Genomic DNA, 16,029 nt, shown 5'->3' on the forward strand with positions numbered 1-16,029 from the left:
TCGATAAAGAATATTCATTTTAAGTTGCTCCAAGGGAAGGCTTTCACCAAATAAATCAATAGAGAATGAAGCTTAAATTGCTGAAAGTGCTGAAATCAATACATCATTCTTTGACACTGAAAATGCATGCATTGATAGGCAAAACTGCTACTGCTAATACTCTTTGAGCAGACACTTTTGCACACAACTTAAGGTGTGAAATGAGAATGGGGATGTCTTGCAAGCTATGTTCTTCAAAGCAACAAACTGAAAATTACGTTAAATGATATGCTACTACAAAACCTATAGGAACTGTAGAAATTATTAAAACACACGGGTTACAACACACTGAGGGACACCATGTATTTTTGCAAAAAAGTAATAACCTCAAAACATTTCAAAAATGAGTTTACCTGCAAAACTTGCCGTCATCACCGTCCAGATTCTCAAAGATACATTCCTCCATATTTACACCCCTTTGCATACCAATGAAAATGAAACCAGCAATCAGAAAATGGGTGATCTGGGTCTTCATCCTGTATCTTGAAAGACAAAGGATGTAAAAGTTAGTTTCTAAACTATAAGGGTGTAAATGATACCTAAAGTTGTAGTTTTGCAAGAATTTGGCCTCACCAAACTACAAATCCCAGGATTCCATAGAATTGGGCCATTGCAATAATAGGGTATCGAAATGTAAGCAATAAGTATATACTTGCAACCAACTTGGTAAATATTTCTGTCTTGATAAGCTTGGTTGATAGGCTCTGGGCCCAAATTTAGAAACATTCACCAAAATACAGTAGAGTCTCACTTATCCAAGCCTCGCTTATCCAAGTTTCTCGATTATCCAAGCCATTTTTGTAGTCAATGTTTTCAATATATCGTGATATTTTGGTGCTAAATTTGTAAATACAGTAATTACAACATAACATTACTGCGTATTGAACTACTTTTTCTGTCAAATTTGTTGTAAAACATGATGCTTTGGTGCTTAATTTGTAAAATCATAACCTAATTTGATGTTTAATAGGCTTTTCCTTAATCTCTCCTTATTATCCAATATATTCGCTTATCCAAGCTTCTGCCGGCCAGTTTAGCTTGGATAAGTGAGACTCTACTGTATGTGTAAACCTTCCTTCTGGTTTTCCCCGAACATGCACAAAGTGTTTTCATCTTCCTCCAGAATCACTATTACAGTAGAGTCTCACTTATCCAACATAAACGGGCCGGCAGAATGTTGGATAAGCGAATATGTTGGATAATAAGGAGGCATTAAGGAAAAGCCTATTAAACATCAAATTAGGTTATGATTTTACAAATGAAGCACCAAAACATCATGTTAGACAACAAATTTGGCAGAAAAAGTAGTTCTATACGCAGTAATGCTATGTAGTAATTAATGTATTTATGAATTTAGCACCAAAATATCACGATATATTGAAAACATTGACTCCAAAAATGCGTTGGATAATCCAGAACGTTGGATAAGCGAGTGTTGGATAAGTGAGACTCTACTGTAATTTATGCAAGCTGAATGCAGAAGCTCAGCATTTACTTTCCCTAAGCCTATTCAACAACAATCTCCATTTAAGTATAATTCATACTGTTAAAAATTAAACACCAAAGCAGGAAGCACATAAGCTTAAAAGAGCATAAAGCACATGCTGTTACCTGCGAACAGTGTGCGCAGATTTAAATCTGTCTTTCCTGCCAGTGAAATTGACCTCCGGCTAAATACCTGTGTTATGGGGATGATATTGTTTTCAATTAGTCTTAAAATTAGTCTTAAAAAGTAAAGGGTTTTTTTAAAAAATTAAGTCTTGGAAAATACATGTGTGTGTATATATATATACAGTAGAGTCTCGCTTATCCAACATAAACAGGCCGGCAGAACGTTGGATAAGTGAAAATGTTGGCTAATAAGGAGGGATTAAGGAAAAGCCTATTAAACATCAAATTATGTTATGATTTTTACAAATTAAGCACCAAAACATCAGACAGAAGAGGTAGTTCAATACACGGTAACATTATGTAGTAATTACTGTATTTACGAATTTAGCACCAAAACATCACAATATATTGAAAACATTGACTACAAAAACAGTGACTAATAAAAGGCAGACTGCACTGGATAATACAGAACGTTGGATAAGCAAAGGTTGGATAAGCGAGACTCTACCATCCATATCTATATATATAAAAGAGTGATGGCATCAGGGCAGTGGACAAAACAACAAAACTACAGGCCCCCCAACCTCGAAATTTGACAACACAACCCATCATCCATGCCTCCAGGTTGATACAACAAAAAGAAAAGAAAAATAAAGTCCTAATTAGAGGGAGAGCAATAATTGTTTTTATCCAATTGCTGCCAGTTTAGAGGGCTAATCTCTGCCCACTTCGTTGCCTAGCAACCAAGGGACAGCCAGGTTTCAGTTAGGGGACAGGCAGATTTAGGCCTCACTTAGACTTCTTCCACAGATTATCTAATTTGCACTGGATTATATGGCAGTGTAGACTCAAGGCCCTTCCACACAGCTATATAACCCATTTATAATCTTATATTATCTGCTTTGCACTGGATTATCTTGACTCCACACTGCCATATAATCCACTTCAGTGTGCATTTTATACAACTGTGAAGAAGGGGCCTCATATAATCCAGTTCTAAGCAGATAATATAAGATGATCAATATACAGTAGACTCTCACTTATCCAACATAAACAGGCCGGCAGGATAAGTAAATATATTGGATAATAAGAAGGGATTCAGGAAAAGCTGATTAAACATCAAATTAGGTAATCGTTATACAAATTAAGCATCAAAACATCATATTATACAACAAATTTGACAGAAAAGGTAGTTCCATGAGCAGTAATGCTATGTAGTAATTACAGTAGAGTCTCACTTATCCAACACTCGCTTATCCAACATTCTGGATTATCCAACGCATTTTTGTAGTCAATGTTTTCAATATATCATGATATATTGCTAAATTCATAAATACAGTAATTACTACATAGCATTACTGCGTATTGAACTACGTTTTCTGCCAAATTTGTTGTCTAACATGATGTTTTGGTGTTTCATTTGTAAAATCATAACCTAATTTGATATTTAATAGGCTTTTCCTTAATGCCTCCTTATTATCCAACATATTCGGTTATCCAACATTTTGCCAGCCCACTTATGTTGGATAAGTGAGACTCTACTGTACTGTATTTACAAATTTACCAGTAAAATATCACAATGAATTTGAAACACTGACTACAAAAACATTGATTATGAAAAGGCAGACTGTGTTGGATAATCCAGAACATTGTATAATCGAATGTTGGATAAGTGAGATTCTACTTTGATATGAAATAATTTCTAGGATAGAATAATGCAGAACAATATAATCTCTAAAACCAGGATAGTAATAAAGAAATAAAGAAATAAAGAAAGTAAATAAAGCAAGGAAATTGGAAATTCCACAAAGGAAACAATCAGGGCCAGCTAACACCTCCCAAGAAAGGATTCTTCCAGAAAGGAAGCTGAGAAGGCAGTGAAGCACTATGTATTACCAAAGTCATTATTATTACTATCATTACTATCCTTACTATTATTATTATTATTATTATTATTATTATTATTATTATTGTGTTGCAGTCAACCGTGAAAATGAATACAATCTGGCTCCAAGTATTCAAAAACACTAAAATCAGAATATATAAAAATTATTGTGGTATAATAAAACAGAACAATACAATCTCTAAAATCAGAACACTAAATAAAGAACAACACTCTGAAAATAGGGGAAATCCACACAGAAAACAATCAGGGCCAGCTAACACCTCCCAACAAAGGATTCCCATCATCAAAGTCTGGCCAATCCTCTGTTTTCTCAGGGCCACAGACAGTAGAAGCATATAAAATATCGCAAACAACACCACTCTGAAAACAAGGTAATTCCAGACAGGAAACCATCAGGGCCAGCTAACACCTCCCAACAAAAAAATCACTCAGGGAGGAAACAGCTAGGCTTTAAATCTGCAAGGCCATTACATCCTAATCATTTTTCCTAATTGCAGCATTCATACTTGCCTCCAACAGACAAAAAAAAAACAATCAGAAATATTGTATATTCACAACCTTTAGGAAATAATGTCCCCTGATGGCACAGCATGTTAAAGCGCTGAGCTGCTGAACTTCTGGACCGAAAGGTTTGAATTGGGGAAACTGACAGAGCCCCCACTGTTAGCCCCAGCTTCTGCCAACCCAGAAGTTCAAAAACATGTAAATGTGAGTGCATCAATAGGTACTGTTCCGGTGGGAAGGTAACGCCGCTCCATGCAGTCATCCCACATGACCTTGGAGGAGTAATGAAATTTCGGCCTAGGACAAAACAACAAAACTACACATCCCAGAAACACTAAACTTGGCAGCACAACCCCTCATTCATGCCTCTACGTTCATACAATAAAAAGAAAAGAAAAATAAAGTCCTAATTAGAGGGAGAGGAATAATTGTTTTTATCCAATTGCTGCCAGTTAGAAGGCTAAGCTCCGCCCACTTGGTCTCCTTGCAACCCACTCAGCCCAGGGGACAGGCAGAGTTAGGCCTCACTTAGGCCTCTTCCACACTGCCTATAAAATACAGATTATCTGATTTTGACTGGATTATATGGCAGTGTAGACTCAAGGCCCTTCCACACAGCTATATAACCCATTTATAATGGACTTAATGTCAGGGGAAAACCTTTACCCTTTACCTAACTACCACCAATTCCTCAAGACTTTATTTCCCATACCACCATACTTCGCCACAGCAACGTGTGGCCGGGCACAGCTAGTTTATATATATAAAAGAGTGATGGCATCATGGCGACCCACAAAACAAAAAAACTACAGGCCCCCCAACCTCAAAATTTTACAACACAACCCATCATCCACGGCTCTAGGTTGATACAACAAAAAGAAAAGAAAAATAAAGTCCTAATTAGAGAGAGGGGAATAATTGCTTTTATCCAATTGCTGCCAGTTAGAAGGCTAAGCTCCTCCAACTTGGTCTCCTAGCAACCCAATAAAAAATAATAAAAAAACTAAAAAATAATTAAAAGCACTAAAAATTAATACAATAAAATACTATAATAACAGAAAATAACTAAAAATAATACAAGAAAATAATAAAATATAATAAATAAAAAGATAACTTACAATAAAATTAATTAAAAAATACAAATAACGTCAAATAAAAATTACACAACAATTTTTAACCAATACCACCACCACTTTGCCACAGCAATGCGTGTATGTGTATATATGTGTACAGCTAGTATGTGTATATATATATATATATATATGAATAAAATGGGTTGCAGTTTAAATATGTATGTATGTGAATGTATTTATACAAATCAATAAACAAAATAGCTTGTGGTTTACATGTGGCTTGCAATTTACATGTGTGTGTGACTAAATAAACTGGCTTGCAGTCAAGTTTGGATTTTTCCTATTGAATTGGGATGACTCATTTTCCTCTCAAAATGACCCTTTCTCCTTTTTTTCTGACACAATTTCTTCCGTCAGTTCATTTCCCAACATTTCTCCAATCTCTGCAATTCTCTTACAAACTTTGAGGTGTGCGTTGTCGTTGTTGAACCGCAGCAATTCCCCCCCCCCCAAAAAAAATGGATTTCTAGTTCAACAAAGGCTCAAGAGTAAATAAATGTTTCTTTTTTCCATTTCAGTCTAAATTCTTCCCAGAATGTTTGAGTATCAGAAGATCAAGAAAGAACCGAGCAGCAGCTGTACCACCATAAACTATATGAACTATATCGTACCTAACCCTTAAATTGTGTCGTCGAAGGCTTTCACGGCCGGAATCACCAAGTTGTTGTGAGTTTTCCGGGCTGTATGGCCATGTTCCAGAAGCATTCTCTCCTGATGTTTTGCCCATGTCTATGGATGCCTGCCATAGAGGTGGGTGAAACGTCAGGAGAGAATATTTCTATAGAACAGGCACTGAAGAAACACATGATGATAAAAGACAGGGTGCTAAGTCTGGCACTTAATGTTTGTTATTCTTAATTATTATTATTAATATTGTTATTAAGACTGGGTGGCCATCTGTCAGGGGTGTTTTGATTGTGTTTTCCCTGCATGAAGGCAGATTGAAGGGGGCTGGACTAGATGGGTTTTAGAGGTCCCTTCCAACTCTAGGATTCTAATGAAAGGAGTTTTAGTCGACCACGAGCCAGCGGTGTGATGCTGCAGCTGAAAAGGAAAATGCTGTTCTAGGCTGCATCAATATGAAAAACCTGAGAGAAGGCAAAAGGGTATTGATATGACACTTTACCTCGGCTAGTTTTTTAATTGCTTTTAATGATACTTATTTAATGCAGCTGTTTATTTTAGCATATTGTACAATGTTTAGTACTGTCTTTTATTTAAAACTTTTATGGATTTTTTGTTTATATAGGCATTGAATATTTGCCTGTTGTTATGTTGGAAGCCTCCCTGAGTCCCCATGGAGAGATTGGGCGGGGTACAAATAAAATAATAATAATAATAATAATAATAATAATAAGAAGAAGAAGAAGAAGAAGAAGAAGAAGAAGAAGCAGTCAAAGAAGAAGAACATGCCCTGGCAGAATATGTAAAGCAAAGTGAAGAACCTGCTTTGATTGAAGTCAAAAATCAGAAACTCCTCAAAGCACAGCAAACAAAACACCAGTACAAGAAAACCGCACTACAAACTAGAGCTGACAGCTTACACAACAAGACATTGCATGGAAAGTTCCTTGACAAAATTGAAGGAAAAGCTGATAAGGAGAAGACCTGGCTCTGGCTCACGAATGGGACCCTGAAGAAGGAGACAGAAGGCCTGATCCTTGCAGCCCAGGAGCAAGCCATCAGGACAAAGGCAATTAAGGCCAAGATCGAAAAATCAGCTGATGACCCAAAATGCAGACTGTGCAAGGAAACCGACGAAACCATTGATCATATCCTCAGCTGCTGTAAGAAAATCGCACAGACAGACTACAAACAGAGGCACACCTATGTGGCCCAAATGATTCATTGGAACTTATGCCTCAAGTACCACCTCCCTGCAGTAAAGAACTGGTGGGATCACAAACCTGCAAAAGTATTGGAAAATGAGCACGCAAAGATACTGTGGGTCTTCTGAATCTAGACTGACAAAGTTCTGGAACACAAAACACCAGACATCACAGTTGTGGGCGGGAAAAAAGATTTGGATCATTGATGTCGCCATCCCAGGTGACAGTCGCATTGACGAAAAACAACAGGAAAAACTCAGCCGCTATCAGGACCTCAAGATCGAACTTCAAAGACTCTGGCAGAAACCAGTGCAGGTGGTCCCGGTGGTGATGGGCACACTTGGTGCCGTGCCAAAAGATCTCAGCCGGCATTTGGAAACAATAGATATTGACAAAATTACGATCGGCCAACTGCAAAAGGCCACCCTACTGGGATCTGCACGCATCATCCGAAAATACATCACACAGTCCTAGACACTTGGGAAGTGTTTGACTTGTGATTTTGTGATATGAAATCCAGCATGTCTATTTTGTTTGCTGTGTCATCATAAAATAATAAAATAATAATAATAATAATAATAATAATAATAATAATAATAATAATAATACATATATCCCCTCTGTCTGTGTATGGGGAGAAAAACATGGTGGTGTTTAAAGAAGACATTGCACTGAAGATCCAGGAAATGAGCTTGTATATGAGGGCTGGATAAAATAAACACAAACATTAGGAAACATTGTAGTTTTGCTTGGTAAAAGCATAGAGAAGGCTACACTCTTTCCTCCTGAAACAGAAACTGTTGGGTTTTTTAAACATAGAAATTGTGGTTCAAGAAAGAAAATGGAAATCGTGCACACCTCAGAGTTTGTAAGAAAATTAAATAACGGGGATTGGAGTCTGCAACAAACAAAAGGCAGGAAATGGACTGACAGAAGAAATTGGGCCAGAAAAAAATAGAGTTGTCCCAGGAGAAAAGTGTGTCAGGCCAATTCAGTATAAATGGAAAATATCCAAATCTGAATGACAGCCAGTCTTTCGAGAATTTGACATTTTAGGGAAACCAATCCTACACAAATGGAACATTTGGTTAAACTACAACTCTTGTGATTCCATAACATCGAGCCATGGTCGTTAAAATAGTCCCAAACTGCATTAATTCTACAGTGCAGATGCATCCATATCTTTGATTAGACATGTCTATGGACCCTTCCACACAGCCAAATAGTATCAAGAATATCAAGGCAGAAAATCCCGCAATATCTGCTTTGAACTGGATTATCTGAGTCCACGCTGCCATATATTCCAGTTCAAAGCAGATAATGTGGGATTCTATTCAGCTGTGTGGAAGAGCCCTCGGACTCTACTATATATTAGGATATGATAAAACATAAAATTTATTTATTTATTTATTTATTACATGCATTTATACCCCGCCCTTCTCCCCAAATGGAATTACTTTTGGCTGAACAGGCACAAGATTTGGCTACTATTTCACTTTGCCATTGAAATGCAAAACAAATGGAAATTATTCATTGGGCTTGTCCCTCTGACAAGCCGCTCTGAGTCCCTTCGGGGAGATGGCGGTGGCATACAAACATAAAATTATTATTATATATATTTTAAAATTTATATACTGTAATTTTATATTGTATTTAATTGTTTTTTTAACTGATTTTATGTACTATTGATTGATTTTGTATAGGCATCTAATTGTGCCACTGTTGTAAGCCGCCCTGAGTCTCTTCAGGTGAGAAGGACGGGATATAAATATTGGAAATTAATAAATAAATAAATATTATTACTATTATTATTATTAATAATAATAAATGTAAAGGTTTCCCCTGACATTAAGTCAAGTGATGACTGACTCTGGGGGTTGGTGCTCATCTCCATTTCTAAGCCGAAGAGCCGGCATTGTCCGTAGACACCTCCAAGGTCATGTGGCTGGCATGACTGCATGGAGCACCGTTATCTTTCCGCTGGAGCGGTATTTATTTATTTATTTATTTACAGCATTTATATTCCGCCCTTCTCACCCCGAAGGGGACTCAGGGCGGATCACATTACACATATAGGCAAACATTCAATGCCTTTTAACATAGAACAAAGACAAACTTATTGATACCTATTGAAACCGGTACCTATTGATCTACTCACATTTGCATGTTTTTGAACTGCTAGGTTGGCAGGAGCTGGAGCTAACAGTGGGTGCTCAAGCAGCTCCAGGGATTTGAACCTGGGACCTTTCGGTCTGCAAGTTCAGCAGCTCAGCGCTTTAATGCACTTTGCCACCGGGGCTCCTATTATTATTATTATTATTATTAAATCCCTGTTTCTCTTTCTAGCTTGATCTACGTAAGTATAATGTATGTCATTAAGAGATAAGCTCTATTTAATATTTAATACCTTGGAACGTATTCTCAATGATGTACACAATTCAGCTGTCCTTAAGGCTCCCGGCGTTGGTTTCCTATCCTACAATTTTGCTTGTTGTTGGCTTTCGGGAGACAGCAGCACAAGTGGAAATGCTCTTCTATCAAAATGGCTAAAGTTCTTTAAATTGCCAGAGATTTTGGATAAACATAAAATGTCTGTGATCCCCGTGTAGCATTTAGGAAGCATAAATGCTGCTGCTGCTGCTTCTGGAAAGTTGTTGTTACCTGGGCTTGAGGAGTCAAGGTCCAATCAGAAAGTTCAGCCACCTGCTTCCAATCCTGGGAAAGTGAATAATCCCTCGCAGCTGCAGAGCTATTAAGCTGCCCAGTCATTACATAAACAAGATCAAATAGACAGCTGGCAGGTGCCAGGAAGGGACAGCCAAACAGCAAGGAAAGTGACTCTCATTGGGGACTTTTGCGGCTATTCTTCATGGCTGGCAGTTGGAGAGAGATTCTTTTCACCCACAGAGAGAGTTCCAAGAGGTTTAGAAGCTGAACACAGACAGAGAGGAGAGCCTTGGAGAGCATTGGCACAAGGTGCACCAGGCATGGGCAAACTTTGGCCCTCCAGGTGTTTTGGACTTCAATTCTCAAAATTCTTTAATATTGATTGCTATGACTCAATCAATAATAAGGGAACGTGGAAGCTGTAGTTTGGAGAGGCCCCAGCATTCTTTGGCTGAGAAGCTGGAAGACTGTGTCCAATTTTGGGCACCACAGTTGAAGAGAGATGTTGACAAGCTGGAAAGCGTCCAGAGGAGGGCGACTAAAATGATTAAGGGTCTGGAGAACAAGCCCTATGAGGAGCGGCTTAAAGAGCTGGGCATGTTTAGCCTGCAGAAGAGAAGGCTGAGAGGAGACATGATAGCCATGTACAAATACGTGAAGGGAAGTCATAGGGAGGAGGGAGCAAGATTGTTTTCTGCTGCCCTGCAGACTAGGACGCGGAACAATGGCTTCAAACTACAGGAAAGGAGATTCCACCTGAACATCAGGAAGAACTTCCTCACTGTGAGAGCTGTGCGACAGTGGAACTCTCTCCCCCAGACAGTGGTGGAGGCTCCTTCTTTAGAGGCTTTTAAGCAGAGGCTGGATGGCCATCTGTCGGGGGTGCTTTGAATGCGATTTCCTGCTTCTTAGCAGGGGGTTGGACTGGATGGCCCATATGGTCTCTTCCAACTCTACTATTCTATGATTCTATGATTCTATGAAAGGTAAAAACCTTAGGTTGCAGACTATCAAAAGAAAAATATAATAAGGCTGCAGCAGAAAACAAAGCCCCGAAGTAATGTGGTTAAATAAGAAGCTACATTGTAGCATAAAGTCATCTTACTTTATTGCTGTAACAGAAGCATAATACAGGAACAAAAAAAAAACTCAGAGAGAGAATACAGGAAGAATGCAGAGAATATATACAGTAGAGTCTCACTTATCCAACGTTCTGGATTATCCAACCCATTTTTGGAGTCAATGTTTTCAATACATTGTGATATTTTGGTGCTAAATTCGTAAATAGAGTAATTACTACATAGCATTAATGTGTAATGAACTACTTTTTCTGTCAAATTTGTTGTATTACATGATGTTTTGGTGTTTAATTTGTCAAATCATAACCTATTTTGATGTTTAATAGGCTTTTTTCTTCATCTCTTCTTATTATCCAACATATTCGCTTATCCAACGTTCTGCCGGCCCGTTTATGTTGGATAAGTGAGACTCTACTGTAAATGAAAAACATAGCTCCACCGGTATCTGATTGATAAAGCTCAAAATACAAGCATACTACCAGTTAAAGGTACAGACCTACTGGCTAAACATGAACTATATAATTTTGCCAACATTATAATACTTTCAACAGACCTTGCAAAATGTCAGCTCTTACAATTCCATAGCATTTTTTAAAAAATTATTACATTACTATTCATTTTGTTACAAAGAAAAGAAAAATCATATGATTACAGTAGAGTCTCACTTATCCAACATAAACGGGCCGGCAGAATGTTGGATAAGCGAATATGTTGGATAATAAGGAGGGATTAAGGAAAAACCTATCAAACATCAAATTAGGTTATGATTTTACAAATTAAGCACCCAGACATCATGTTATACAACAAATTTGACAGAAAAGTAGTTTAATATGCAGTAATGTTATGTAGTAATTACTGTATTTACAAATCTAGCACCAAAATATCACAATGTACTGAAAACATTGACTACAAAAATGCGTTGAATAATCCAGAACGTTGGATAAGTGAGACTCTACTGTACTTTCAACAGACCTTGCAAAATGTCAGCTCTTACGATTCCATAGCATTTTTTTAAAAAAAATAAAATTTTATTACATTACTATTCATTTTGTTACAAAGAAAAGAAAAATCATATGATTACAGTAGAGTCTCACTTATCCAACATAAATGGGCCGGCAGAATGTTGGATAAGAGAATATTTTGGATAATAAGGAGGGATTAAGGAAAAGCCTATTAAACATCAAATTAGGTTATGATTTTACAAATTAAGTACCCAAACATCATGTTATACAACAAATTTGACAGAAAAAGTAGTTCAATATGCAGTAATGCTATGTAGTAATTACTGTATTTACGAATTTAGCACCAAAACATCACAATGTATTGAAAAGATTGACTACAAAAACATTGACTACTAAAAGGCAGGCTGTGTTGGATAATCCAGAAGGTTGGATAACTGAATGTTGGATAAGTGAAAGTCTACTGTAGTTTAGAACCGATTTGCCATCCCCCTCCCCTAATTTAGTAATGAGCATTGAAACAATACTCATTACTAAATTGAGTATTGGGCCCCTGGCGGTGGCACAGTGTGTTAAAGCGCTGAGTTGCTGAAGTTGCAGACCGAAAGGTCCCAGGTTCAAATCCCGGGAGCAGAATGATCGCCCACTGTTAGCCCCAGCTCCTGCCAACCTAGCAGTTCGAAAACATGCAAATGTGAGTAGATCAATAGGTACCGCTATGGTGGGAAGGTAACGGCGCTCCATGCAGTCATGCCAATGGCCACATGACCTTGGAGGTGTCTACGGACAATGCCGGCTCTTCGGCTTAGAATGGAGATGAGCACCAACTCCCAGAGTCGGTCACGACTAGACTTAACGTCAGGGGAAAACCTTTACCTTTTACTATTGAAACAATGTGTTGTCGAAGGCTTTCATGGCCAGAATCACAACCTCTGAGGAAACCTGCCCTAGATGTGGGTGAAACATCAGGAGAAAATGCTTCTGGAACATGGCCCGGAAAACTCATAGCAACCCAGTATTGAAACTTTTTTTTATTGATCGCATAGGCCTACTAGATGTACTGCAATATCACAATGACTGGCACGCCACATTTTTCTTTGCCGGCCTCTTTAAAATGGAAATGCCTTAGGCAGCCTTAATTCCTTGCAAAGTTCAGCAAAGAGCCATCCTTCCCTATCTGCCTGTACCAGAGGCCATACCCGAAGCAAATCCTTTTACAAAAATCCTGACACAGATGAGATGAGAGATGTCTAAAATGTAACAGAGCAGTCCAACCGATGCCCGTAACAGTGCTCCGAGCATAGCATAATTTTAAATAAACCAACTGGTTTGCTCCATATGTCCGGCAGCCCTGCCAAATCATTTAGGGGCTGGCTGTAAACACAACACAGAAAAGTTCTGGCAGTAGATTCACTGCACCAGGAACCAGGCAGTGGGACAGATTGGCCACGAGAATGTTTTTACCTGCTAGAGCTCAAGCTTATGGGCTTTATCTGCACCATTTGCTAATAGGCAGTTGTACTTAGGCAGGATTGAACCAGGCTGGCTTGTCCTGGAAAACAGGGATTTTTCAGATATTGTTTCCCACAGATGTATTAGTGGTACACACATTGTAGAAGATTTATAGTCCACCTGCAATCAAAGAGCACTCTGTTTCCCACCAAAAATGGAAGTGAACCAAACTTGGCACACAGAGCCCCCATGACCAGCAAAAAATACTGGAGGTCTTTGGGGGGAATTCACCTTGATTTAAGGGAGTTGTAGTTCACCTACATCCAGAGAGCACTGTAAACCCAAACACCAATCGATCTGGACCAAACTTGGCACACATAATTATTTATTTATTTATTGGCAGTATTTATATTCCGTCCTTCTCACCCCGAAGGGGACTCAGGGCGGATCACATTATATACATATAGGGCAAACATTCCCTATAAAAAGGTCCCAGGTTCAAACCCCGGGAGCGGCGTGAGCGGCTGCTGTTAGCTCCAGCTCCTGCCAACCTAGCAGTTCGAAAACATGCCAATGTGAGTAGATCAATAGGTACCGTTCCGGCGGGAAGGTAACGGCGCTCCATGCAGTCATGCTGGCCACATGACCTTGGAGGTGTCTACGGACAACGCTGGCTCTTTGGCTTAGAAATGGAGATGAGCACCAACCCCCAGAGTCAGACATGACTGGACTTAACGTCAGGGGAAACCTTTACCTTTACCTTAGGGCAAACATTCAATGCCCATATACACATAGAACCGAGACAGAGACAGACGCAGAGGCAATTTTAACCTTCTCCTGAGGGGATGTTTGATTCTGGCCTCAGGAGGGAACAGCTGCTTCATCATCCACTGTGACGGTACTTCTTCATTCCAACGTCGTAAATTAGTTAAATTTGTCTTTCCACTTTATAAGTGGTACTTTATTTCCTACTTGATAGATGCAACTATCTTTCGGGTTGCTAGGTCAGCAACCAGCAGGGGCTGTTTTTTATTTTTTAATTGACGGGTGCTCACCCTGCCACAGGCTGGCCTCAAACTCATGACCTCATGGTCAGAGCGATTTATTGCAGCAGGTTGCTCACCAGCCTGCGCCACAGCCCAGCGCTGTGTCTGATATGTCTGATATACTGGAGGGATTTGGGGAGAACTGACCTTCCTTTCTGGGAGTTGTAATTCACCCACAATCAGGGAAACCGTGACCCTTACCGATGATGGACTTGGACCAAACTTGACACACACAACCCCCATGACTAACTCAACCTACTGGAGGGGTTTGACAAGACTGACTCACCATAGTGGGAGTTGTAGTTTACCCTACAGCCAGAGAGCACACTGAACCCTGCCAATGATGCATTCAGAACAAACGTGCCCAACATCACAAACTTTAAGTACTGATGGAGTTTCTCGTGGTTGACCTGCCATGATGTCAGTTGTAGTTAATCTACAACCTTATGCATTTTGTAGAATTAAAATTGACTTTTTCAAATAACTCAGGCAATGCCGGGTACCCAAGCTAATACTATTTAATAATAACTGCATCCTCAATTTTTAACTTGCAAGCTCTTGTTTCTTGAGGGAGATGTTGAATGGATGCTGGCCGTCTTTAACCGAGCTGTCCTTTAAAAGAAATCACAGCATGCAAATGTCAAGCGAGGAACGACTTCATCCGTGTGTTTTCCGGGCTGTCTGGCCATGTTCCAGAAGTATTCTCTCCTGATGTTTCGCCCACATCTATAGCAGGCATCCTCAGAGGTTGTGAGGTACGGAGAAACTAAGCAAGGGAGGTTTATATATATCTGTGGAAAGTCCAGGGTGAGAGAAGAACTCTTTGTCAGTTGGAGGCCAGTGTGAATGTTGTAGTTGATCACCTTAATTAGCATTGAATCGCTTCATCTCCTGGCTTCTTCCTGCCTGGGGGCATCCTTTGTTCAGAGTCATTAGCTGCCCCTGGTTGATTCATGTCTGACATGATAGTTGTCGGAGTGGTCGAGCATTTCTGTGTACTCAAATAATATTTCTTGTTTCTTATTTCTTATTTCACTTCCTTTGTGCCTAATTTCGTGAATAAAATCTGTTTGGGATTCAAGCCTGACTCAGATCTTGGCATTCGTTCTCTACTTGCTACTAGAAAAGAAGTGACATCTGTCATGGCTGATGGCCAGTGGTTAGTCAGACTCAAATGTCTTACTATCACTTCGAGCTCCATTGTAGCTACTAGCCGCACGAGGGAGCCGTTGCCTATTCTCTGCCACATTTTGGGGCCAACAGGGCAGATGGGGTGCTGCAATTTGCTGCATTTGCAGAGGTCAAGTTTCACCTGTTCTGAGCAATTCGGCTTCTTGAATGCAGGCCAAGCAACACAGAAATTGCCAGCGCCTATTTACTAAATCATTTTTAGGGCCAGCCCAGGACTTCCTTTTTCCAATGCCAAAGAATGAAATGGCATGTCTGATCCATTCCACATTGCAAAGAAGCCACTGTTTGCAATAAATCAGACTCATTTGTGGCGCAGGTTGGTTAGCAGCCAGCTACAATAAATCACTCTGACCAAGTGGTCATGAGTTCGAGGCCAGCCCATGTCAGGGTGAAATAAAATATAGCCCCTACTCGTTGCTGACATAAGCAACCCGAAAGATAGTTGCATCTATCAAGTAGGAAATTTAGGTACCACTTATATGTGGGGAGGCTAATTTACGACACCATAAAAATCATCCAGCCGCAGTTGGAATGAGGAAGTTGCTGTCGCAGTGGATGATAAAGCAGCTGTTCCCCCTGTGGCCGGAATCAAGCATATCCTCAGGAACTTGGA

The 16,029-nt window shown here is 39.4% G+C and overlaps 1 protein-coding gene across 6 annotated transcripts in view; it reads right to left on the reverse strand.

Annotated features, from left to right (window-relative positions):
* The window catches only part of pebp4 (phosphatidylethanolamine binding protein 4), a 343,579-nt gene extending 332,751 nt beyond the window's left edge, over positions 1 to 10,828 (reverse strand). The window contains exons 1-2 of one of the 6 annotated variants that reach the window (XM_062961054.1): positions 9,684 to 9,887; positions 393 to 521 (exon numbers count right to left, since the gene is read on the reverse strand). In XM_062961054.1, coding sequence (XP_062817124.1) covers positions 393 to 514 — 122 coding nt within the window. In that variant the 5' untranslated portion in view covers positions 515 to 521; positions 9,684 to 9,887. Of the gene's footprint in view, positions 1 to 392; positions 522 to 9,429; positions 9,650 to 9,683; positions 9,891 to 10,794 lie in introns of those variants that run through there. The other 5 variants (XM_062961051.1, XM_062961049.1, XM_062961050.1 and 2 more) reach the window with 5 other exon arrangements.
* Between the last annotated feature and the right edge of the window lie 5,201 nt (positions 10,829 to 16,029).

The sequence above is a fragment of the Anolis carolinensis genome, unplaced genomic scaffold (assembly GCF_035594765.1).
Source record: "Anolis carolinensis isolate JA03-04 unplaced genomic scaffold, rAnoCar3.1.pri scaffold_8, whole genome shotgun sequence".
In the NCBI taxonomy this organism is placed as follows: Eukaryota; Metazoa; Chordata; class Lepidosauria; order Squamata; family Dactyloidae; genus Anolis; species Anolis carolinensis.